This window comes from Mobula hypostoma, chromosome 19, assembly GCF_963921235.1.
Source record: "Mobula hypostoma chromosome 19, sMobHyp1.1, whole genome shotgun sequence".
Classification (NCBI taxonomy): Eukaryota; Metazoa; Chordata; class Chondrichthyes; order Myliobatiformes; family Myliobatidae; genus Mobula; species Mobula hypostoma.
The window spans coordinates 13,935,606-13,962,680 of record NC_086115.1 but is presented as its reverse complement, the minus strand read 5'-3'; the positions used below and the strand labels follow the sequence as shown (position 1 = coordinate 13,962,680).

The 27,075-nt window shown below is 43.1% G+C and overlaps 1 protein-coding gene across 2 annotated transcripts in view; it reads right to left on the bottom strand.

Moving 5' to 3' along the window:
• zfyve27 (zinc finger, FYVE domain containing 27) overlaps nucleotides 1–27,075 on the bottom strand; it is a 216,938-nt gene that overhangs the window by 102,061 nt on the left and 87,802 nt on the right. The window contains exons 8-9 of one of the 2 annotated variants that reach the window (XM_063071388.1): nucleotides 20,214–20,234; nucleotides 8,149–8,290 (exon numbers count right to left, since the gene is read on the bottom strand). In XM_063071388.1, coding sequence (XP_062927458.1) covers nucleotides 8,149–8,290; nucleotides 20,214–20,234 — 163 coding nt within the window. The remainder of the gene's footprint in view (nucleotides 1–8,148; nucleotides 8,291–20,213; nucleotides 20,235–27,075) is intronic. The other variant, XM_063071389.1, reaches the window with a different exon arrangement.

Sequence of the window (27,075 nt, the reverse complement as noted above, 5' to 3'; positions counted from 1 at the left end):
CCCAAACTGAGGGAAAATGTGCTGTATACATTCACCCTATCTATACTCATACTCTATAAGATCTCCTCTCAGTCTCCTACCCTGCAGGGAATACAGTCCTAACCTATTCAATCTTCTACAACTCATGTTTTCAAGTCCCAGCAACATCTGCACTCTTTTCAACATGTGGATATCTTTTTCATAGGTAGACACACAATACTCCAAATTTGGCCTTACCAACGTCTTGTACAACTTCAACATAACATCCCAATACCTGTACTCAATACTCTAACTTCACTCCCTGCCTTTCCATCTTTATTTCAGATTTCAAACACCTGCAGCATTTTGCTTTCAGTGTAAGACTTGCTGATCTGTCTGGCAGTGTGGGTTCAGTCCAGGATTTATTAGAATGTTTAAATTCACAATTAAGCTTTAATTAGAGCATGCTCCCCAGTGAATCAGATTTTAAGCGCCTGGTAATTGTCAACTGAAAAGCTTCAAGAAAAAAAAAAGGGGATTAAAATTCCTGGTCACCTGCAGAATGACTCCTGATGGTTTGTTTTGGCTGGGACCGGGGATGGTGGAAAAGAAGAATGCTTGCATGCTTTTCAGAGTCAGAGGGCGCCGGATTTCCCCGGAGACAATGTGATAGCAATTAAGAAGTTGCTGGCTAATTTATTTTCAAATGGGAAAATGGTTACATGAACATCGGCTCACAATCACTGGAAATGTAGAGACAGTGAAGTAAATCAAGGAATAGTGATTGGAATTAATTAATGGAATTGTTTAAGTAAGACTAAATGACAGTTTTTGTCAGTGTTTAAGCTCTACTTGCACTTCTTCTCCAATCACAATATCAATGTTTCTCTTTATTTATTTCCCCCTTGCATTCCTCCAGCTTCTCCTTCAACAGGGTATATAAACGAGGACAAATTGGACCCTCATCCACTCGAAGAACTTCAGGAAGGGGATGTTGGGAAAACAGTCAGCGTAAAGTAGAAATAACATCTCTTCATTGACAATCAACACAAATGCACCTCAAGCTAACATGCTTAGCCCACACCTCCACTCTCTCTACACTCATGACTTCTCCTATATTCTTCAACTTTAAACACTTCTATAGATGATTCTTCATTCTCCTACATTCCAAGGAATAAGGACCTAGCCCGGCCAATCCCTCCTTATAACTCAGGTTTTCTAGTCTGCACAACATCCTCAATCTTTTCTGCACTGTTTCCATTTTAACTACATTTCTCTCCGTCCACAGATGCTACCTGACTTGCTGAATATTTACAACATTTGCAGTCTTGGTTTCAGATGTCCAGCATCTGCAGTTTTATTTAAAGTTTTTGGTTAGATTTTCATATTAATGCAAATTTTATTTCTTTACATCACATGGATTCACAACTAGAACTTCACTCCCTGTCATGCAAGCACAGATCATCTTAATGCCGACCAAAATAGCAGTGTGAAAAAGAGGAAAAGGAAGAAAAATATCAAGTTCAGAAACAGTCAGCAGGTCAGGCAGAGTCTGTGGGAAAAGAAACAGAGTTAACATAGAACTCAGAACAGTATAGCACTGGACAGGCCATTCAGTTCACAATGTGGTGCCGGTCTTAATGTCAATTTATCCTAAATATCCTCCTCCTGAGTATCATCCATATCCCTCCATTCCCTTCACATTTATGTCTCTATCTAGAAGACTTAAACTTCAACAGACTGACTGCTTCCACTACTACCCCAGTAACTGATTCAAGCACCATTCTCTATATAAAAACTTGCCCCTCACGTCGCTTTTAGATTCCCTCCCCCAACAAAAGAAACCCTTATCCCACTAACCTTAAAAGTATGTTCTCTGGTGCTTGACATTTCTGTGCGTGCTATGCCTCTCCTAATTTTAAAACCTCTATCAGGTGTCCCCACAGCCTGCAAACGTGGGAGAACAACCCATGCCTGTCAACCTTTCCTTATAACTTACACCCTCTAATAAAGGAATTAGGGAATAGAGTTACGTAGCACAGAAACTAGCTGGTCCAACTGGTCCATGCTGAACATGATCCCCCACTTGCCTATGCTTGGCCAACTTCCAAAGTCAAAGTAAATTTATCATCAAAATATGTATATGTTACCAGAGATTCAATTTCTTGCAGGCATTTATAGGAAAATAAAGAAATACAGTAGAATTTATGAAAAACCACACACAAAGACTGACCAACAACTAATATGCAAAAGGTGCAATCAGTTCAGAGTTGTGGTGTGTGAGGTTACTCATGTTGGTTCAGGAGCCTGATGGTTATATCCCTCTAAATCTTTCGTCTCCATGTATCTGTCCAACTGCCTTTTAAAGTTTGTTATTGTATCTGCCTCAACCATTTCCCGTGGCAGCTCATTCCACATAGATACTATACGTTGTGTAAATAAGTTCTCTCTCAAGTTTCTAGTAAATCTTTCCCTTTGCACCTTAAACCTATGCCCTACAGTTTTTGATTCTTCCACCCTGGGAAAAGGACCGAGTTCATTCATCTTATCTATCCCCCTCATTCACTCTTTAAGTCACCTCTCAGTTTCCTGGACTCCAAGGAATAAAGTCCTAGTCTGTCCAAAATCTCAATCCCTCAAGTCCTGACACATTTTAACTGGGCACATTTTGACTGGGCCTTGACCAATATAAAGCACAGGACAGGAACAAACTGAGGCGGAAAACCAGTAGGAGACAATAAAGAGGTAACTTGCCTCTTCTGCAATACACATAACGTGAATTATCTACTTGCCAACAGTATCATTACTGGTTAACAGGCAGGTAAACCGGGGACAAAGTCAAGAAGGTCAGTAATTCTGATGAAGCCAAATTGCAACAGGAGCTCTTGACAAAGCCAGCAGTAATACAATACACAGGACAAGGTCCACTAGTTATCAAGTGGACTCAGGCAGAAGCAGCAGTGTAATGGAATTATTCAAACCTTAAAGAAAAAAAAGCAACTACTTCTGCCCCACACTCCACCCCTCCCCAAGGGTTTCCCCTTGTGATGGAGCCAAAAGTCATAAAATCCAGAGCAATTAGATTATAAAAAACCTTCAAAAAGAGAAGCATAGATTCAAGTTTCCATGTGAGGGAAGGCAGGCCATATTATGAAACACCAATTTTCCCTTTCCCAGAACTCTCATGTGACACACAGACTTCTCTGTGTCACTCCTTTGGCCAAAGTCAGTCAAATATAGTGCAGCTATTTATGCTGGCAGCCCAGGGGGACATCTAAAGGGGCCCGAGTTGTTGGATAAGGGCTCTACAAATGAGCAGAGGTTCCCCAACGGTCCAGAGCTCTGGCATGTCCATTATAAAACTGCTACGATCTGTAATGTGCAGCCTGAAAGGAGGAGGGAAGCCAGTTCAATAGAAACCTTCAAAAGGGAATTAGATCTTCATTTACAAAAAAAAAATAATGAAAGAACTAGGGAGTGCAGTTAATTGGAACTTCCGTCAGTGAACCAGCAATGCAAGATGCAGATGTTGGAACAACCCCCAATGCTGGCCTCGTCCCTAATGTTGATCACTCACTGAACCTCCCCCAACTCTCCTTCCAGCTCCTCCTCAAAGCTGCCATGTTCAAAGGGTGGTTAAGAAGGCATACACTATATTGCCCTTAATTACTCAGGGGATTTAGTTCAAGAGCCAGAAGGTAACGTTTAAGCTCTATAAAACCCTGGTTAGACCAAACTTGGAATATTATATTCGTTTCTAGTCACCTCTTATAGGAAAGATGTTGAAGCTTTATAGAGGGTGCAAAGGAGATTCACTGGGATACTGCCTGGATTAGAGATCATGACACAGGTTGAGTGAGCTGAAGCTTTTCTCTTTGGAGCAAAGGAGGATGAGAGATGATTTAACAGAGGTGTACAAGATGATAGTGAGCACATGGCCAAGTGGTTAAGGCATTGGACTAGCGACCTGAAGGTCGTGAGTTCGAGCCCCAGCCGAGGCAACGTGTTGTGTCCTTGAGCAAGGCACTTAATCACACATTGTTCTGCGACGACACTGGTGCCAAGTTGTATGGGCCCTAATGCCCTTCCCTTGGACAACATTGGTGTTGTGGAGAGGGGAGACTTGCAGCATGGACAACTACTGGTCTTCCATACAACCTTGCCCAGGCCTATGCCCTGGAGAGTGAAGACTTTCCAGGTGCAGATCCATGGTCTCGTAAGACTAACGGATGCCTTTACTTTACAAGATGATAAAAGACATAGGTGGAATGGATACCCAGAGATTTATTTCCAGAGCACAAGTGCCTAATATAAGAGGGCATCATTTTAAGGTGTTTGGAGGAAAGTATGGGGTGATGTCAAAGGCAAGTTCTTTACACGGAGAGTAGTTGGTGCGTGTAACATCCTGCCAGGGGTGGTGGTAGAGGCAGATAAGTTAAGGACACTATAGAAACTTTTAGATAGACGCATAGATGAAAGAAAAAAAAGGAGGACTATGTAAGAGGGAGGGGTTACATTGATCCTGAGTAGGTTAAAAGGTCAGCAAAACATTATGGACCAAAGGGCCTGCACTGTACCGTACTGATCTGTGTTCTATGTTCCATGCACCACTCCTTTTGCCCAGGCAATGGGTCTTTTCATCAGATATTACCTGTGCCAAACCATGTTCGATTATACCCTGTTAAATTTTCTAGATTGTTTAGGTACACTGAAAGGTGTTGCCTCCATTAAAATGTTGTGGACCTGGAATTTTTCTTTTTATTTGGGCACACCCAATATCAGAATACTCTGAGTGTTAGCTAAACTCAGGTTTGGGGCGCAACACTTCATATTCCGCCCAAGCAGCCTTTAACCTGACAGCATGAACATTAATTTCTCTAACATTCGGAAATTTCTCCCCGCTCACACTTCTCTTTTTCATTTCCCCGTTCTGGCTCCCCTCTTAGCCCTTTTCTTCACCTCACACGCCTATCATCTCCTTCAGGTGCCCCCCTCCTTCGCTTTCTCCCACGGTCCGCTCTTCTCTCCGATAAGATTCCTGCTTCTTCAGCCCTTTACCTTTTCCACTAATCAGCTTCCAGCTTCTCACTTCAGACCCCACTTCTCCACCCTCCACCTTCCCTCTGGTCTGGTCTCTGTATCACCTGCCAAGCCTGCACGCCTTACCCTCCCCCATATTCTTATTCTGGCTACTGCTCCCTTCCTTTTCAGACATGAAGGGTCTCAGCTTGAAACTATGCTGTCTGATCTGCTGAAGTCCTCCAGCATATTGTTTTTTGTTCCTCTGGAGTTCCAGCAATCTGCAGAATCCCTTGTGTTCAGTAGATAGATTTCTGCAATTAAAGATTTGTTTCATGAGGAGAATGATGCATTTCACTGTATGTTTTGATATACGTGACAAAAAGATGGGACTCTTGACCTCACAGTCTACCTTGCACCTAATTGTCTACCTGCACTGCACTCTCTTTGCAAATGTAACACTTTATTCTGCAGTCTGTTATTTTACCTTGTACCACCTCAATGCACGGTTGTAATGAACTGATCGGTATGAATGGTATTTCAAACAAGTTTTCTCCGTACCTTGGTACACGTGACGATAATAAACCAAACCAAGCTCTCGGAATGAAGCATGTTCACTGCCTGTCGCAAGTACCCGAACTGCTTCCTCTCTCAGTTTGTAAGCCTGTACAAGTTCATCCCTTCCAATGACACTCCCAGCTAATCAACACAATCTATCCTGGTGTCAGTACAAAAGAAAGTGCAGTAAAGGATATTACTATCAAATGTTAATCCTCTTGGCCCTCTTGATTTTTTTCCCCATGAATTTTACACCATCTATCTACCGGTGTTCAGAATGATTTTAACTTCAAGCACATCTTAGGGAATGAAGACATAGCTTCCATGCTGCCCCATGAACATGTCTGAGCAGCAAAGTCCAGTGTGGAAAAGAGTTCAGTCGAGACAGAAGATAAACTGCAAGTGCTCGAAATCTGCAGCAACGCATGGAATGCCCTCAACCTGAAACGGCGACCATCTATCTCCCTCCACGGATGCTGCCTGACCAATTCAGTTCTTTCAGCATTTAGTAGATAAATCTCCCTCTACACCTAGCCATAGGACGCTCCCAGGACAGGGACAGCACAGGTTAGATACAGGGTGAAGCTTTCTCTACACTGTCCCATCATACACTCCCAGGGCAGGGACAGCACGGGTTAGATACAGAGTGAATCTCCCTCTACACTGTCCCATCACACACTCCCAGGTCAAGGACATCATGGGTTAGATACAGAGTGAAGCTCCTTTTATACTGTCCCATCACACACTCCCAGGACAGGTTCATCACGGGTTAGATACAGAGTGAATCCCCCTCTACACTGTCCCATCACACACTCCCAGGTCAAGGACATCACGGGTTAGATACAGAGTGAAGCTCCCTCTATACTGTCCCATCACACATTTCCAGGATAGGGACACCTTGGCTTCGAGAGAGTAGAGTTTCCTCTCTGCCAGGCACTTGAAGCTCATGTACATATTAGTAACAGAGGGAAAAAAACGCTCCATTAATTATGTCCAGCAAATATCTCTGGCACTAAGGGATTTCTGTACAGATTAAAACACTCCTGCACCAACAATGTGGCTCCATTCCAGCAGCCCCTGCTGCACAATGCTAACTAATACATTTAGGAGGACTCATGATCCAGATTCCTCTTAAAATGGAGTGTAATGTGATAACATTTTTGATCTTTGTGCCAAAAGCAAGACAGGAACTTCCATCATGCAAAAACCATTTAGCAAATCAATTGGGAAGATGAGCCTGGGAGCTGTAAAAATAAAGGAACAGTCTGTCCAATCTGTTTTTTAACCAAGAGGTATTAAAATTACGTTAAATTTTGCAGAACGCTTACATTACTGCCTTTCCACATCTGGGACCTAAAGTCTTATCCAAAACCAACACATACTGGTTGCCAAAAAACAAGATGCTGTAGGAACTCAACAGGTCAGGCGAATGGGCAGGCGACGTTTCAGGTAAGACCCTTCATCAGGACTGAAGGAGTAGAGGGGAGAGAGCCAGTATAAAGAAGTGAGGGAAAGGGCTGGGGCGAGAGCTGGCAGGTTACAGCTGGAGGAGGAGGTTGACTGGCAGATGGAATCAGGTACAGCAGGGAAGGGGAGAGATAGCAACAGAGACTGGGAGGAGTCAAAGGACTGCAAACGATGAGACCTGAGAAGGAAGGAAGGTTAAGGTTAAGGGAAGTGGGGAGGGCAGATGGGAACATTGGGGTTAGGGAACCCAGTAAGAAGAATGTGTGGGTGATGGACAGATGGAGGGGTTGGAGAATGGGAAAGAAACAGGGTTATGAGGATGGGAGGAAGTACAGAGATTAGAAAGAAGGGGGTGTGAGAGAAAACCTGGGAAGAATCAGGTAGTGAGAGAAAGGGACAGAGGATGAGCAGGTTATGTGAAATTGGAGAGTTCAGAGTTCTTGCTATTGGGTCGAAGACCACGTAGAAGAATAAAGTTTAGCTTTATTTGTAATATGTACATTGAAATATATAGTAAAATGTCACTGAGTCTGAGACGTACTAGGAGTAGCTCACAAGTGTTGCCATGCTTCCAATACCAACAGAGCATGCCCACATCTTACGAACCCTAATCTATGTGTCTTTGGAATGTGAGAGAAAACCAGAATACCCAGAGGAAATCCGAGCAGTAACGGGGAGAACGCACAAACTCCTTACAGACAGCAGCGGGAACTGAACCCAATCACTGGCACTGCGCTAAGCTAAACACTAAACTACTGGGCTGCCCATCTACTGGGATGATATGCCTCTAGTTCTTGAATCACAAACCCTGAGAGGAGATTCTGCACATTCAACCTTTCCATGCCTCTCCTGATTATATACACCACTATAAAATTACTCGTCCTTCTCCGACACTTCAGTGAACAAAGTCCAAACCTGTTCACCCCCTCTCCATAACTCAGTTCCTCAAATTCTGGCAACATCCTCATAAATCTCTTCACTCCTTCCATCTTAATTATAGAAAAATAGTTTTGTTTAATTTTCTACAACAATGGCTCTAAGAACATGAGACACCCATGAGCATTTTCAGTCTTAACTCTCACAGGAAATAGTTGATTAACAAGCATGGCAGGGTTAAATAATGAAATCCAGGAGATTTCTGCTCACCATAGTTGTTGGTAGGATAACGTTTCCGTAGTTTCTCGGTCAGCTTGGAGACTTTACTCCTGATTGGCTCATTTTTGAAGAATCCATTGTCTTGCATGGTCAGATCGTAATCCCCACTGCACTGGGAGACATCGTCATCCTCCTAAATTCAGGACGCAAAACAAAAGCAATCGTCAGATCAGTGAGTGTTTAAATGTAAGACTTCTAGCAATTGTCAAAATATATTCAAAACTTTAAGATGTTTAATGTAGTTTCATGTGACAAAATGGAACCTGTGTAATCCCGTAGTGTTTTGCTATAAGCTCAGTGTGTACATTTCAAGAAGCATATAACGTCCTGATTGATCACTGCTCATTGTGAACTATGGGGAGGTTGATAACTGCTGGCCTTGAGTAAAGCAGCTGTGAAGGAGATGACTCGCAGAACAGATAACAGCCAAAGAATAGACTGTAAACCACAGTAAAAAACAAACTTTGTTAGCTGTAAATCAGAAGCAACCTCCACCCATGAGGAGTGGAGGTAAAGTAAATGGAAATCTGAGATAAAAACAGATAATGCTGGAAACACATAACAGATCAGGCAGCATCTGTAGAGAGTACAACAGAGTTAGTACTTCATATCTGAGACTGTCAGAATAGGAAGGCATATTGCTGCTGAAGACCAAGGTACAATTTTTACCTCTTGCACGGTCTGTGCGGAATTTGCCTGTTTTCCCTGTGGCCATGAGGGCTCTCCACAGGTGCTATGGTTTCATCCCACATACGGGTCGATAGGTGTACAACTGAATATGCTGGGCATTCTAGGTTGGCGCTGGGAAGGGTGACGATACTTGCAGGCTGCCCCAAGCACATCCTTAGGTTGCGTTGGTTATAGAGCACTACAGGACAGAAGGCCCCTCAGCCCATCCAATCCATGCTGAACTATTACTCTGTTCAAACTCTGACCTACACCTGGACCATTGCCCTCCCATCCATGTATTTATCCAAACTTCTCTTAAATATTGAAATAGGACCCGAATCCATCACTTCTGCTGGCAGCTCATTCTACATTCTCACCACCCTCAGAGTGAATAACTTCTTCCTCATGTTCCTCATAAATATTTCACCTTTCACCCAAACCCATGACCTTTAGTTCTAGTTTCACCAAACCCCAGTGGAAAAAGCCCACTTACGAGGGGTGATTGATAAGTTTGTGGCCGAAAGTAGGAGGAGTCCATTTTAGAAAACCTAGCACATTTATTTTTCAACATAGTCCCCTCCTACACTTACACACTTAGTCCAGCGGCCATGGAACATACGGATGCCTTCTTTGTAGAAGTCGGCGTCTTGGACCTCCAGAAAGTGGTCCACAGCAGGGGTGATTGATAAGTTTGTGGCCTAAGGTAGAAGGAGATGAGTTTTGCAGCTCTCGTTACATGCACGTGCAGTTCAACTCTGAGTGATTATGCAGAAAGTTTGAAGTTAATAACTCATCTCCTTCTACCTTAGGCCACGAACTTATCAATCACCCCTGCTGTGGACCACTTTCTGGAGGTCTAAGACGCCGATTTCTACAAAGAAGGGATCCGTATGCTCCATGACCGCTGGATTAAGTGTGTAAATGTACATGGGGACTATGTTAAAAAATAAATGTGCTAGGTTTTCTAAAATTGACTCCTTCTACCTTAGGCCACGAACTTATCAATCACCCCTCGTATATTTACCCATCTATACCCCTCAATTTTGTATACCTCTATCAAATCTCCCATCATTTTCCCATGCTCTAGGGAATAAAGTCCTAACCTATTCAGACGTTCCCCATAACTGAGGTTCTGAAGTTCTGGTACCTCCTTGTAAATTTTCCTCTGGTTGTTAGCATAAACAATACATTTCACTGTATGCTTCGATGTACATGATAAATAAATGAATCTGAATCAGAAATTCTAGTGTTCACAATACAGTACTCTGCTACATTCCTGAATTGATCTTTCAATTTTTGACTTGAGGAGCAATGCTGGAAACTTAATGGTTTTTCCCCCTGGTTTCCAATGGGAAAGACAGGCGTCACCTGCAACAACAGCAAACTCCCACTGTAAGCCTCTAAACAATTCTCCAATCTACTCAAATGTTCTTTTTCTCCCCTTCCCAGGTTATGGGCATTGCTAATTATCGTCCCAGAGGAAGCAATTACGATCCAACCATAGTGGCAAGTGTGGAGTCAAATGTAACCCGCACCGGAGAAGGGCAACAGATTTTCTCCCCTGAAGAACATGAGAGCACCAAATTATAGACACAAGAGATTCTGCATACGCCGGAAACTCAGAGCAACATATACACACACACACACACACACACACACACACACACACACACACAAAGTGCCAGAGTAACTCAGCAGATCAAGTAGCATCTACAGAGAGGAATAAACAATGGACATTATGGGCCAAGATCCTTCATCCCTCCTGTAGTATGGCTGTCAGAATTGTGCGCAATATTCCAAATATAATCTTACACAGTTGAGCCAGGACCTAGTATACTCTATGCCTCCTTCATAACCTTTACACCTGTGCTGACATTTTCTGTGATCTTTGCACTTGTACACCAAGGGCCCCTAGTTCCTATTCCCTACAGCTTTACCATGTCTAACCCTTAATAGATCTCTAAAAACACATCTCCTCAAGCTTATTAGGATTAAACTCTATTTACCATTGTCCTGTCCAGCTTACCATCTAATCAATGTCATTCTTTGTGTCATCAGAAATAGTGGTTAGCATAATGCTTCGCAGCATTAGTGACCTAGGTTCAATTCCTGCTACTCCCTGTAAGAAGTTTGTACACGCTCCAATGACCACATGGGTTTCCTCCCACATTCCAAAGATGTACGGGTTAGGGATAGTAAGTTACAACGTACAACAGTGCAGCACAGAAACAGGCTCTTTGACCTACAATGTTGTGCCAATCCACTAAATCAGTAATCAAACAGACAACCTAACTATTCCCTCTGCCTACTCGGAATCCACACCCTTCCATTTTTCTCACATTCAAAGATTCAAATATTCAAAGCACATTTCTTATGAAAGAATAAATTATACACCTTGACATGTGTCTGTTTACAGACAGCCACAAAGCAAGAAACTTGAATAACCCAATTTAAAAAAAAACGAACTGCACAGACAAAGAGAGGAAAAAACCACACCGTGCATTCATGTGCCCACCTAAACGTCTCTTATAAGTATATAATGCATCTGCCTTTACCAGCTTTCCAGGCACCCACTACTGTGTAAAAAAAATTGCCTCTCACATCTCCTTTGAAATTACCCCCTCTCACCTTAAATACATGCCCCCTGATATTAGACATTTCAACCTTGGGAAGAACATACTGCCTTATCTGCTCTATCAATGCCTGTCATAATCTTATAAATCTCTACCAGATCGCCCCTCAGCCTCCACCGCTCCAGACAGCCTGTGTAAACTCTCAATATTGCACATACCCCCAATCCAGGTAGCATCCAAAACCCTCTTCTGCACCCCCTCCAAAGCCTCAACATCCTTCCTACAATGGGGAGACTGGAACTGTATGCAATACTCCAGATGCGGCCTAACTAGAGTTTTATAAAGCTGCAACACAACTTCCTGACTTTAGAGCTCAATGCCTCAACTAATAAAGGCAAGCATGCCATACGCCTTCTTATCCACCCTATTAACCTGTGTAGCCACTTTCAGAGAGCTATGAACTTGTACCCCAAGATACCTCAGCCCATTTACTTTATTAAAGAGTCTTGCCTTAAAATCTTAGTGGGCATGCTATGTTGGTGCCTGAAGCACGGCGACACTTGCAGGCTGCCCTCACCAGATCCTCAGAGCGGGTTGGTCATTGATGCAAATGGCACATATTACTGTATGCTTCAATGTACATATGACAAATAAAGCTACTATTACCATATCTTTAAAGGGAACCCTCCTCATCGACAATGCCACCAAATTTTGTGTCATCTGCAAACTTAATAACCATTCCTCCTACATTCACATCTGTGTTATTATATATATGTTGTTATGTATATAACCAACAGCAAGGATCTCAGCACTGATCCCTGGATGCATCATTATTTAATATTGGAACAATTCATTACAAAAACAAACTATTCAAAGCTTAAAATCCAAAGGGTTTTATTTTTTTGGACTCTGTGAAAACTGCTAGACATAGTCCAAGCTTTTTAAAAGTTTCTACAGACTGTTAACCACAAAGCGAGTCATGCAGTATTTCAGACAAGTAGCCTGGTTAAGTGTTTGCACACTCCTGACAGAGAGACTAGCACCAGAATTGTTTCGACTAACCAATGCAGTGGAAGGAACAACACACATTTTTTGTGGCTGGAAATGCACTGGGAACCCCCATCTCCCTGTCCAAATAAGAGCTAACAAGGTAAAATGAAATGCTTCTTGTTCTCCGGAGGCTTCCTTGGAAAAAATTTAAATTAACTCAGCAATGCCACAAGGCCAAAAGAAACAGACTGTACCCTCAGAGATCTTGTTAGGGTGTCTTGAGCACTAAAGTTAAGCCAGATCTACTGAGGGTCATCCAATAACTCATTGGATAAGGCAGGTAATCGGTTTAATACTGTCACATGTACCGGAATACAGAGAATATCCAGGGTGGGAGGGATTCTTGATTACACTGGGTGGCTCACAAGGCAGCAAGACATGTCGACCTTCTCAATGGAGGGGAGGCTAGTTTCTGTGTTTCTGTGATGTGCTCAGTTGTGTTGAAAACCCTCTGCAGTTTTCTTGTAGTCGCGGACACAGCAGTTATCATATCAAGCTTGATGCATCCGGATAGGATGCTTTCTATGATGGATCCCTAAGGGTCCTTGTCACATGTACTTCAAAATTTACAGTATCATTGCCCAACACTTTCAGGCCATAGGACTGGATATAGAAATGTGAACACATGAGATTCGGCAAATGCTCGAAATCTTGAACAACACATATAAAATGCTGGAGGAATTCAGCTAATCAGGCACCATCTATGGAATAAACAGCTGAGTTTCAGGCCGAGACTGGAGTCTAACTCTGATGAAGAGTCTTGGCCAAAACATTGACTGCTTATTCCCCTCTATAGATGCTGTCTGACTTGCGGAGCTCCTCCAACATTTTGTGGATACAGAATAGGCTTGGTGGAAAGAGGCAGGGGGTGGTGGTGGAGAGTTGCTTTTGAGATTGAAACATTGAGACCAGTGGTGTGTCGCAGAGAGCAGTGCTGGGACCCCAGTTTTTTTTTCCATGTATATTAACTAATTGGATGAAAATGTAAATAGCATATTTGGTAAGTTTGCTGACAGCAGCAAATTGGTGGTGTAGTAGAGAGTGAAGACGGCTGTCTAAGATTACAACAGGATCTAGATCAACTGGGAATGTCGGAGAGGAATGGCAGATAACTTAAACATGCCAAGTGATGCACTTTGGGCAATTAAACCAGGGCAGGACATATACAGTGAATGGAATGTGCTGGGGAAACACAGAAACCTCGGGATGTCATGTTACATACAGCTGTATAAGACGTTGGTCAGACTCCACCTAGAGTAGCAAATGGAGTTTTGGTCACCATTTTTTTTAAAGGATGGTGATGAAGCTCGGGTGGGTGCTGGGACTGGAGGGCAAGTTAAATATTGGGCTACAATTATTTTGCCTTGAATGAAGGAGGTTGATGAGTGATCTCACAGAGGTTCATAAAATCATGAATGGCATAGATAAAGTGAATGGGTAGAGTCTTCTTCCCAGGGCAGTGGAGTCTAAAAGCAGAGAACAGACAGCAGGTTTAAGTTGAAAAGGGAGAGAGTTAAAAGAGACCCGAGAGGCAAGTTGATCCACAAAGAGGAAAGTGGACAGAGGTTCCAGAGGAAGTAGTTGAGGCAAGTACAATTACGACTTTTAAAATACATTTAGACATAGGTATTTGGATAGAAGGATTTAGTGGGATAGGGGCTAAATGAAGGCAAATGGGACTAGCTTAGGTGGGCAACTTGGTTGGACTATGGAAGAGTTGGGTCAAAGGGCCCGTTTCCAGCTGGGAGACACTAACTTTTTTCTTGGGATAGTGTAAAATGGAATTTCTGCCAAAGACAATCCATCAATGTGAATCTACAACACCTGGATCTCCATTATTAACATAGGCATGTGTTTTGGATAGGGAGGAATTACTGAAGGTGCAGGAAGTGGATAACAGCCACCTTTCGACTACATAAACGCTGAACATACATTTATTGTTAATGAGGAGAGTTCTGGGGGAAAATGATGTCCTTAAATATTTATGTTCACTACCAGCATGAAATATATTCAAGCTGAGTGTAGTGAGGAGAAGGCACAGACCACCTGGTTTTCTGCCTAATAATGACCATCAGCATGAGGATAAAGGGAAAAGAGAAAGTAGGGTAGCAATTTAAAAGGGAAATTGTGGCAATATTCAGTAGGCTTAGAAACATAAAGCATAGAAGGAGACTCAAAAGCCCATCTTGCCCATGGCAACTAAAATGGCTATCTCAACTAGACATCCTGGTTGAAGAGAGGGAGAGACAATTAGCTTTACATCAACATTCAAAAGTTCAAAGTAAAATCTATTATCAGAGTACATACATGCCACCATACACAACCTTGAGATTCTTTTTCTGCAGGCATACTTAGCAAATCTATAGAACAGTAACTGTAAAGAGGATCAATGGAGAACAAATTGCAAATGTAAATATAAATAACGAGCATGAAATCACAGACAAAGAGTCCTTAAAGTGAGACCATCGGTTGTGGGAATGGGAACACCTGAAGTAGAATGAGTGTAGTGAAATGTGTCGTTTGTGCCAAATCAAATCAGCAAGGATCGTGCTGGGCAGCCTACAAGCGTCACCATGGTTTGGGCACCAATAAAGCCTTCCCACAACTTACTAACACTAACCATATGTCTTTGGAATATGGGAGGAAACTGAAGTAGCTACCTGGAGGAAACCCATAACATCATGAGGAAAACATACAAACTCCTTGCAGACGTCTGCGAGATTTGAATCCCGATTTTTCAATCTGATGCTGTTATGTTATTCGCTATGCTGCCGTCCTGCCTGTGAATAGGAGGCAAAGGTCGGCAGAATAGAAAGTGACTCACTGAAGGAACCACATCTTGCCCAGTTAGGGCCATGGCAAGGTACAGTAGCCACATTACCGGGGGCAGCTGGCGCAGTAGCATAACGGTTAGCACATCACTTTTCAGTGGGTTCAATTCCCACTGCTATCTTTAAGGAGTCTGTATGTTCCCTAGTGATCCCATGGGTTTCCTCCAGATCCTATGGTTTCCCCCCACATTCCAGAGGGTTAATGAGTTGTGGGCATGCAACGCTGGTATCATAAGGATGCCAACACCTGCAGGGTGCCCCCGGAAAAATGTTGCTGATTTGATTTGACACAAATGTCACATTCACTGCATGTTTCAATGTACATGTGACCAATTAAGTTAATCTTCTGTTGGAACGAAAACGGCATAGACACACAAACATTTTTCCCTTTCAGGGTTGTTTTGAAGACCCTGACCGGAGTTACATGCTGACTTCAGTTCTTTGCGGGAGTGGGACCCGCTCTTGGGGTTTCATGACTGGCTACTGTTAGACACACCAAGAGCGCAGCCTAAGAGCTTCGCTTGCCTTCGGAGGTCCAAGATTTCGTGGCTCTGGAGACAGGTGGATCAAAGGTTGGTGTCCCAGAAGGAGATCGGTGTATCGTGGGAGTCGGAAGACCTATGGCTGTGTGTCTAGACACCTGAGATCTTTGGGCACAGAGCTCGGGAAAAGCAACGCAACGGACTTTTAACATCATAAACCAGCAAGTTGTTTGTAATGTCTCCCCTCTCACTGTGAAACAGAGACACCTCTTTCTCCCTTATTAGGGGGAGAGAGAGCCTGTGGTATGTCAAATATCGGGTGAACGAGTAGTCTTTGGGGTACTGCAAGTCTGTGTCTTTGTTTTTGCTTTGCTGCACGCTTGAGTGCTCGGTGGTGGGTGCCGATGCGCTTTTGTTTTGCTGGTGGTGGGAGGGTGATTCTTGCTTGCTGCCGCTTATGCGCCGGGGGGGGGGGGAGCTGGCGAGGGACTTTGGTATTTCAACACTTACTCTGTCATTCATTCTTTGGGGGCACTGCTCTGTTTTTGTGGATGGTTGCAAAGAAAAAGCATTTCAGGATGTATACGGTATACATTTCTCTAACATTAAATGTACCTTTGAAACCTTGAAACCTTTGGACATTAGGATACACACATGTACATAGACAGAGGGGAGCACACAGACTGAGCAACAAAGAGAAAACACACACACACACAAACACACACACACAGAAGCAGAAATACAGACACGGTGACTTGTGTACACACATACAGTGCCTATAAAAATATTCATCCCCATGGAAGTTTTCATGTTTTATAACATTGAATCAACAGTGGATTTAACTTGGCTTTTTTTTGACACAGATCAACAGAAAAGGACTTTCGTGTCAAGGTGAAAACAGATCTCTACGAAGTAATGTAAATGAATTACAAATATAAAACACAAATAATTGATTGCATAAGTATTCACCCCCCCCCCCTTTAATATGACACACCAAATCATCACTGGTGCAGGCAATTGGTTTTAGAAGTTACATGATTTGTTAAAATGGAGATATGTTTTTGGAGACCTGTGTGCAGTCAAGGCATTTCAATTGATCATAGTAAGAATACACTTGTATCTGGAAGGTCCAACTGCTGGTGAGTCAGTATCCTGGCAAAAACTTTATCATCAAGACAAAAGAACAACCCAAGTAACTCACGAACAGGTTATAGAACATAGAACATAGAATAGTATAGCACAGTACAGGCCCTTTGGCCCACAATGTTGTGCCGACCCTCAAACCCTGCCTCCCATATAACCCCCAACCTTAAATTTCTCCATATACCTGTTATTGAAAAGCACAAGTCAGAAGATGGATAGAAGAAAATTTCCAAGTCACTGAATATCCCTTAGAGTACAGTTAAGTCAATCATCAACAAACGGAGAGAATATGGCACAGCCATTAATCTGCCTAGAGCAGGCTGTCCTCAAAAATTGTGTGACCATGCAGGAAGGGGACTAGTGAGAGAGGCCAGCAAAAGTCCTATGACAACTTTGGAGGAGTTACAAGCTTCACTGGCTAAGATAGGAGAGACTGCGCATACAACTGTTGCCCGGGTGCTTCACCAGTTACAGTTTTATGGGAGAGCGGCAAGGAGAAAGTCACTGTTGAAAAAAACTCACATGAAATCTCGGATAGAGTTTGCCAGAAGGCACGTGGGAGACGCTGAAGTCAGCTGGAAGAAGGTTCTATGGTCTGATGAAACCAAAATTGAGCTTTTTGGCCATCAGACTAAACGCTGTGTTTGGTGTAAGCCCAACACCGCACATCATCAAAAACACACCATCCCTACCATGAAGCATGGTGGTGGCTGCATCATGCTGTGGGGATGCTTCACTGCAGCAGGCTCCAAAAGGTTTGTGAAGGTAGAGGGTAAAACGAATGCAGCAAAATACAGGGAAATCCTGGAGGAAAACCTGATGCAGTCTGCAAGAGAACCGCAACTTGGAAGAAGACTTGTTTTGCAGCAAGACAGTAACCCCAAGCATAAGTCAAAGCTACACAGGAACGGCTTAAAAACAACAAAGTTAATGTCCTGGAGTGGCCAAGTCGGAGTCCAGACCTCAATCCAACCGAGAATTTGTGGCTGAACTTGCAAAGGGCTGTTCACTCACAATCTCCATATAATATGACAGATCTTGAGCAGTTTTGTAAAGAAGAATAGGGAAAAATTGCAGTGTCTAGATGTGCAAAGCTGACAGAGACTTATCCACACAGACTCAAGGCTGTAATTGCTGCCAAAGGTGCATCTACTAAATACTGACTTGAAGGAGGTGAACACTTATGCAATCAATTATTTTGTGATTTATATTTGTAATTAATTTAGATCACATTGTAGAGATCTGTTTTTACTTAAACACAAAAGCGTCATTTTGTTGATCAGTGTCAAAAAAAAAAGCTAAATTAAATCCACTGTGATTCAATACTGTAACACAATAAAACATAAAAACTGTTAAGGGGCGGTGAATACTTTTTATAGGCACCGTCCACTGGTATGGGTATGCATACAAAATTAACCTATCTTTCATTTGAATTCATTTTGGGCAGGAAGATTCCTGCATTTTGAACCATCCTCAGACTTGGCAACACTTCAATGCTGGAAAATTAAGCCACTCAGTCATTGATGCAGCAAGATTAGACCAGTGATTCACGACATACTTCGTTTGTTATTAGCCTGACCTGGGCACCCAATGGTTAGGCTTGGAATCTGTAGCAGTGTGAGCAGGATTTGTTCAAATTACCCATGTAAATATATTTTAATCCATACTGTAATCCTTTAATGAGCTTTCAAGTGTTTAAAATGTCAGTGGATTAGATTCATACGAACAATACCTCAATGAAAAGAAATTGATTGTAAAGCAGTTAGGATGAAGTATAAAATAAACACATGTTCACAGTGATTGACCATAAGACATTCAGTCCATCGAATCTGCTCCACTATTCTATCGTGACTGATTTATTCTCCAACTTCATTCTCCGACCTTCTCCCCATAACCTTTGATGCCCTTACTAAGCAAGAACCTATCAATCCCTGCTTTAAATATACCCATTGGCTTGGCCTCCATAGCTGTCTGTGGCAATGATTTACACCAGATTCACCACCCTTGTTTTGTTATAACTGATTGAGGTAGAGATTATCCTGTTGCAGCAGACAAGAGGGGCTGAATAGTCTTCCATTGCTTCTATGACTTACACTCCAGAAGTTAATCTCATGCATTCCTTGCTATAGGCTACCAACATCACTGAGCAGAAGTTAGTCTGTGGTTGCCTATTCTATACAGTGGGAGCTTCCCCAGCCCTATATGGCCAGCATAGCATAAGTGGTTTCATGAACTTCAATGGAACAAGGTTATAAGTTCAGTACAAACAACAGCCAATATGCATATATAAGACTAAGATCGTTGGTGAGCAACCTCACTGCCTGTCAAAGAGTCATAGCGTAATACAGCACACAGAAAGGCTCTTCAGACCAACTGGCCCTCACCAATCAAGATGTCCATCAAAGCATCCTCCAACAATGAAGACTGGGGCAGCAAATGTACGTTAAATCTTCACTTGTTGACAGCACTGGGTTGATTATGGACAGCAGTGATGAGCGAGGCATTAAGACCAGATGTTCCATGATTTAATTGATGATATGGGGGGAAAAAAGGAGACAGCACAAGTGGTTCTAAAGGTATGCCATGAAACCTCACCCCAACTTAATCACCACCATCTTCTGTACATAACTTACATACCTATCCACTGATGATCATGCAAGTGACTATAGTACAAGGTTCTCAATGAAGCAACAGGAAATGCGGTGTGAGGACAGTTCTGAGATTGTGCTTTAAAGGTTAAATGTTATAGGCGAAAGATGAAATGTTTAAGGGGAACTTGAGGGGCAACTTCTTCTCTCAGAGGGTGGTGAGAGTTCAACAAGCTGCCAGCAGAAGTGGTGATTGCAGGCTCAATTTTAACGTAAGAGAAATTTAGATAGGTACATGAATAGGAGGGGTATGGAGACCTGTGGGCTAGGTGCAGGTCGGGGGAACTAGGCAGAATAATTATTCAGCAGACTAGATGGACCGAAGGGCCTGTTTCTGTGTCGTTCAGTCCTATGACTCTATTTAAGCCCACATAACCTGACAAGAAACTGCAGGTTATTTTGATACGAAGTCTACAAGACTGACCTATTTTTTTCTAAAGGAAATGTCTATCTTCCTGCAAACACAAAAGTGACTTATTCTCCAGTAAAATCCTCTCACTCTTCAGTCAAACAAATGGCCCTGTGGCTTCATTCAATAGACTCAGATAGTGTTACAGTGATGTATTCTGAAAGTGGCTCAGTACTTTAAAATCCACACAAACAAGTTTCTACCCACAGCCGTGAAGGAAGCTACTGAACATTCAACATGATATTACTCACCGTAACCAGCAGCTGATGCTCCTTTTGAAATAAGCAGCAGAAAGGGGGAAAAAAAACAAGGAAATTTGAAAAATTAAACGTGGATTAAACCCAATACAGGTGTTCCCCGCTTTTCGATCGTTCGCTTTACGAAACCTCACTGTTATGAAAGACCTGTTTTCGCTAACAGAAGGTGTTTCCACTGTTACGAAAGAAGGCAGCGCGCGCCCCGAGCAGTCGCTCTCCCCCGGATTCGGAACAGCATTCTAGCCGGCATTGCTTAAACACGTGTCTCTGAGCATCCGTTTGCCTGATGAGTTCTAAGGTACTGTATCGGAAAAGCCTGAAAGAGCTCGTAAGGGTGTTACACTTAGCGTAAAACTAGACATAATTAAGCATTTCGATCATGGTGAACGAAGTAAGGACAAAGTGAGTTTGACTTGTGGAAGTTGACAAAGATGATGTTGAAGTGGTTTTGGCATCTCATGACTAAGAACTGATAGATGAAGAGCTGATGCAATTGAAAGAGGAAAGGATAACAATCGAAACCGAATGCAGCAGTGAACGGACCGAAAGGAACTGAACATGAAGCAACTGCGTGAGATTTTCGCTGCAATGATTGCAGAAAAGTACGACTTTAATTTTGAAAGGGTACGTCGGTTTAGGGCATAATTGCAAGATGGTTTGAGTCCTTACAAAGAACTGTATGATAGAAAAATGCGCGAGGCTAAGCAGTCAAGCAAGCCTTCCACATCAGCCACAGCAGACGACGAACCTCGACCTTCGACATCGAGGCCGGCAGACATAGAAGAAGATGAGCTGCCTGCCCTGATGGAAACAGACGATGATGAGATGACACTCCAGTGTCCCACCACCCCAACCCCCGGGCTGCGGACAGATACCCATCCGCGGAGAATGCAGCAGCAGCCAGGATGCACCCAGCACATCTTTAAGAAAAAAAGCTGAAATAAACAAGCTAATTACTTAGGTGCCGCCCGGTACGTAAATGTCGGCCCAGATCAGAGGCGACACAATCGGCAATCGTCTCTGATCTGGGCTGACATTTAAGTGCTGGGCGGCCACCTAATTAATTAGCTTGTTTGTTTCGGCTTTTTTCTTAAGGATGTGCTGTATGCGAACCGGCTACTACTGCATGCTTCGCAGATTGGTATCGGTCGCTGCCCGGAGGGTGGGGGCCACTGCACCACCCCAGCCTCCGACGACTCAGCCTAACACACCATCATCAGTGTGCTCGGTGTCTTCCCAATTCCCGTCAGTGATACTACACTGTACATACATTATTTCTACTTTATATCAACTGTGTATTTTTACGTGTTATTTGGTATGATTTGGCAGCTTCATAGCTTAAAGGTTACTGGAGAGCGCTTGCGCCGTGTTTTTGCCGAGAGCGCTTGTGTGAGATTTTCGCTACAGAGAACAGTGATTGTGGAAAAATATTTCTACTTTATATTGGCTGTGTATTCATCATATCATTCCTGCTTTTACTATATGTTACTGTTATTTTAGGTTTTATGTGTTATTTGGCATGATTTGGTACGTTATTTTTGGGTCTGCGAACGCTCACAAATTTTTCCCATATAAATTAATGGTAATTGCTTCCTCACTTTACGACATTCCAGCTTACGATTCGTTTCATAGGGATGCTCTACCTTTGGATGGCGGGGGAAACCTGTAGACTGTAGATTGATAAGATGTCAGTGGTTAGTATGCTGGAACTATGCCTAGGAGAGGTTACACCACAGCTTTAAGCATTGTGTACAGTTCTGATTACAAGGGTGGTGTGCAGTAGAGGGTACAGAGCAGATTTAAGAGGATCTTTTCCTGGAATGGAAAATATCAGCCAGGACTGGATAGGCTGGAGATGTTTCCTTTGGAACAAAGGAAGCCAAGGAGAGATTTAATGAAAGTATATAAAATCATGAAGTTCCTGGACAGAGTAAAGAGAGAAGAATGTCATTTCAAGGTTTTTATCGTACCTACCATACCCTGGCATGGTAGCCAGTATGGTATACTGCAATGGAAGATGATAGTGGAGCGGTGAATGTAATACTTTACAGCACTAGCGATCAGGGTTCAATTCCCACTGCTGTCTGTAAGAAGTCTGTACGTTCTCCCTAAGACCATGCGCATTACCTCTTTAGGAATAGGCAGCCACGGACTAACTTCTGCTCGGTGATGTTTGTAGACAATAGCAAGGCATACACGAAATTAACTTCAGGAACGTAAGACGTGGAAGTGAGGGGAGGCCATTTGGCCCCTCTTGCCTGCTGCAACAAGATGATCTGGCATCTTGTTTGACAGGAGGAATTTGGGGCAACACATCTCCACCTCAAGCAGTTATAATAAAACAAGGTTGTTAAACCAGCGGAATTCATTGCCACAGGTGGCTGTGGAGGCCAAGTCAATGGGTATATTTAAAGCAAAGTTGATAGGTTCTTGCTTAGTGAGGACATCGAAGGCAGGAGTACGGAGTTGACAGGAAAATAAATCAGCCATGATGAATAGTGGAGCAGACAAGTGGGTTTCCTCTTTGGGGTCTGGTTTCTTCTTACATTTCAAAGATGTAAAGGGCAGTAAGTTGCGGGCATGCAGTGATGCTGCCAGGAGCATGGCAACACTCATGGACTGCCCACAGCACATCCTTGGACTTATTACTCATACACGCAAACTGTATTTCGATGTTTTGCTGCACATGTGACAAATTATGCTAACCTTTATCTTTATTTCAACCACTTCTCTTGGCAGCTCGTTCTGCATACTCACCACCCTCTGTGTAAAGAAGTTTCCCCGCAGGTCCCTTTTAAACATCGCCCCTCTCATTTTGACCCTATGCCCTCTACTACCCCTTCCCAGGGAAAAAGGGTATGCATACATCCTATCCATGTTCCTCATGTTTTCATACACCTCTATAAGTTCAACCCTGTCCCCTAATAAAAGTCCCAGACTGCTCAACCTCTCCCTACGACTCAGATCTTTGAGGCTTTACAAGATTCTTACAAATCTTCTTTGCACTCTTACCATTTTAATGATGTCCTTCCTGCAACAAGACCAAGTTTGTATTCAATGCTCCAGGTGCAGCCTCACCAAAGTCTTGTGCAACTGCAACATAACATCCTAACTCCTACACTCAGTGCCCTCCTGACTAATGAAGGACAGTGTTACAAAAGGCTTCTTCGCCATCCTGCCTACCTGTGACTCTGAAAACCCTCTGTGCACAACTGTCCCCGAAGCTCTACCATTCGCTGTACAGATCCTACCCTGGCTTGACTAACAAAACTTTGTAGTTCTAGTAAACTGAGTACAATTATGTATTTTGTTTGTAGTTCTAGCCTCACCCAACCTGAGCAGGAAAAGTCTACTTGCATTTACCCTATCTATACCCCTCATGTCTACCTACAAACGCACTTTCTCTGCATTCTTTTATTGTTTCCCCTTGTACTACCTCAATACGCTGATGTGATGAAATGATCTATAGGAACAGTATTGCAAGACAAGCTATTCCCTGTACCTCGGTTCACGTGACAATAATAAACCAATTCCAAATAAATGCCAGACTACGTGGTAATTTGGACATTCCAAGAAAGAATGTTTCAAACTGTTCTTATACAAGAGCAGATTAAGCCCAAATGTACAGTACCTCCATCCAGAAGAAAAAGGGAACAGTTTAATTCAGAGCTCATAACCAGAAAGATAAACTGTGAAAGCCATTACAGAGACCCAAGAGAGACTGCAGATGCTGACAATCTCAACCAACACACGAAAAGTGTTTTGTCTGACATTGCCAACAGCTCAGACAGCATCTGTGGAGGCCAAAGAGCAGTACATGTTTTAGGTTGAGACCCTTCATAGGAAAGCCATCACACTACGATGGGGCATCCATGCCCTGTGTAAGATCATATCAGATCTATCCATGAGTTTGCCTAGAATGGGTGACAGACCTGATGACACCTTACCCCAATGTACAGTAACTTCGACGCAATGCAGCCTTTGTGCATCTCAATGTCCTACGATGGTAATCAACTGCAAATTAAATTGCAGGCTAGGGGCTGGCTGCTGCATCTCGCCCTGGTTTGCTCTCCCAGGTGTGGAATCTGCAAACTCTCTACGGTATGCAATCAAAATAAACCAAGAGCAGCCATGTCCTTTCACATAAACCAAAAGAAAAATCAAAAAGCAAATACCGGAAATTGCACATAAATGATTGTAGAGGACACAGAGCCAAATAAAACCAGACATGACACGCATACTTGGCGTAAAATTGGGCCTGAACATTTTATAGACTGAAATTGTGGTGTGTGAAATCAGTAACAAATGTGTTGACGTGCAGTTCCTTTGCCACTATTTCAAAACAAATTAGGGACCCATTTGTGTTCAATGCTTTTTGTTAAACTGTGAACAGAAGAGTTTCAACAAAATATGCACTGTTGCAATCATTTGATCATTAAATAATCCCCAGAACATCACTGGGAGTTAAATAACTAATCAGCAATCACTGAGTGGAGATGGAATGGTAAATGACTCCGGGGAATTACAAAGGACAGTGATGCAGTAAGGAGGATCAGTGCAAAGACAACTTTTCCAAGCTTTTTCAACAAGATGGAAAGGTCTTCTACCTCCTCCCATAAAGCAGAAGACACAAAAGCCCAGAAGCACACACCACCAAGATCACAAGACAGCCTCTATCTGATTGCTATAAGGCTACAGGTATTGATTTATTATTGTCACGTACACTAACATGCACTATGCTTGTCTTGCATAGTGATTATAACAATGAAAAATAAAGTGTAAAAGGAGTGCAGTGAAGGTAAATGATAAAATGAAAGATGACAGTGAAGAAGATTGTGAGGCCAAGAGTCCATTTTATCATACAAGAGGCCTGTTCAAGAGTCTCAATAAACGTCTACTCCCTCGGGAAGCTAAAGAAATTTGGCATGTTCTTACTGACTCTTATCAATGCACCATAGAAAGCATTCTGTCTGAATACCTAACAGCTTGATATGGCAACTGCTCTGCCCGTGACCACAGGAAAGTGAACCCAGCTCAGCACATTCACAGGAACCAGCATTCTTCTCCATACCCTGTCTATACTTCTTGCTGCCTCAGTAAAGCAGCCAGCATAATCAAAGACCCCCACCCCTCTCCCATTGGACAGAAACATGAAAGCAGGTATTATCAGGCTCAAGGAGCCTCCCCTTTCTGATGGGAGAGGGGTAAAGAGCCACAAGGAACTGTGAAAACGTGCCAAGCACCATAAGACACCATTAGAATCAACAAACGCACCAAAAGAATCAGCAAACTCATTCGTAAGGCCAGTAATGTTGTGGGGATGGAACTGGGCTCTCTGACAGTGGTGTCTGAAATGAGGATGCTGTCCAAGTTGCATGCCATCTTGGGCAATGTCTCCCATCCACTACATAATGTACTGGTTGGGCACAGGAGTATATTCAGCCAAAGACTCATTCCACCAAGATGCAACACAGAGCGTCATAGGAAGTCATTCCTGCCTATGGCCATCAAACTTTACAACTCCTCCCTTGGAGTTGTCACCCTGAGCCAATAGGCTGGTCCTGGACTTCTTTCCTGGCATAATTTACATATTACTATTTAATTATTTATGGTTTTATATTGCTATATTTATACTCTATTCTTGGTTGGGGCAACTGTAACGAAAATCAATTTCCCTCAGGATCAATATAAGTATGACTATGACTATAACTAGAAACATCCTTTCCATATCCACTCTATCCAGGCCTTTCAATATTTGATAGGCTTCACCAGGAACGTCATCTGATCCTTCACTATCCTGTTTTTAAACAAAATAATCTTTAGTCATCATAAAAAATTATTTACAAGATTAAACCATTCCGGGCCTTTCCATTCTTTACATACACGGTCAAAGCTTCCCATACTGCTCTAGCACTGCTGCCGCTCATGTGGCACTCCAGGGTTTTATATTAAATACTATAATAATTGAGAGGCTTCCTCCCCCAACCCAGCACTGTGGTGAAGCCTACACCGTGGTCCTTCCCCACCGAGAGCTCTGCAGCGAGGACACCAAGCTTCAGTGCATCCCTCAGCACATACTCCTGTAGCATGGAAATTGCCAGTCCGCAGCATTCCTCCACAGACATCTGGATGCGCTGGTAGACCAACAAGTTTCAGACAGACCAAAGAGTTTTTTTCACCGATTTGATGATCTGCCAGAGGCACTCGATGTTGGTCTCCAGCTGTGTCCATGGGAACAGCCTGTAGACCGGAGAGTCCTCTATCATACAGCTGTTGGGGATGAAACATGGTACAAGCCCTTTCAACCTTCTCCTCACCTTCTCAGCAAACCCACAGTCTGAAAAAAGGTGAGCTTCTGTCTCTTACCCACTATAGTAATCCCACAGGCAGCGGGTTGTGTGGATGATGCTCCAATAATGCTGCAAGGATCTGACAGGGAGGGTCCCTGTCAGCACCAGTCAGGTGAGGGTCTTGATGCCTGCTGCTTACAATGAGGCATTCTGTCAGATGGTCTGAACAGTCTGCCAGGGAAACTACCCCAGGGTGTCCAGTGAATCCTTCTCCTGCAGTCTCTGCAGGAAATTCCATGCTGACCACTGCCTGATGGCCTTGTGAGCCACCGGGAGTTTGATTCAATTCAAAGGAAGGGATGGAGTCAGTCAGCTCCACCAGGGTCAGTGGCTGGTCCAGACTCTCCTGTGTGATAGATAAGTTCTGGGAGGCTGTGTTACCTGTGGTCTTTCTATCATACAGAGTGGCATTGAAGGACCTACAGATCCTCAGTATATCTGTGTGTGAGGATGGCACCTTGCTGTCCTCTTCCTTAAAGCTGTGGATCACAGAGCTCCCTCTGTGA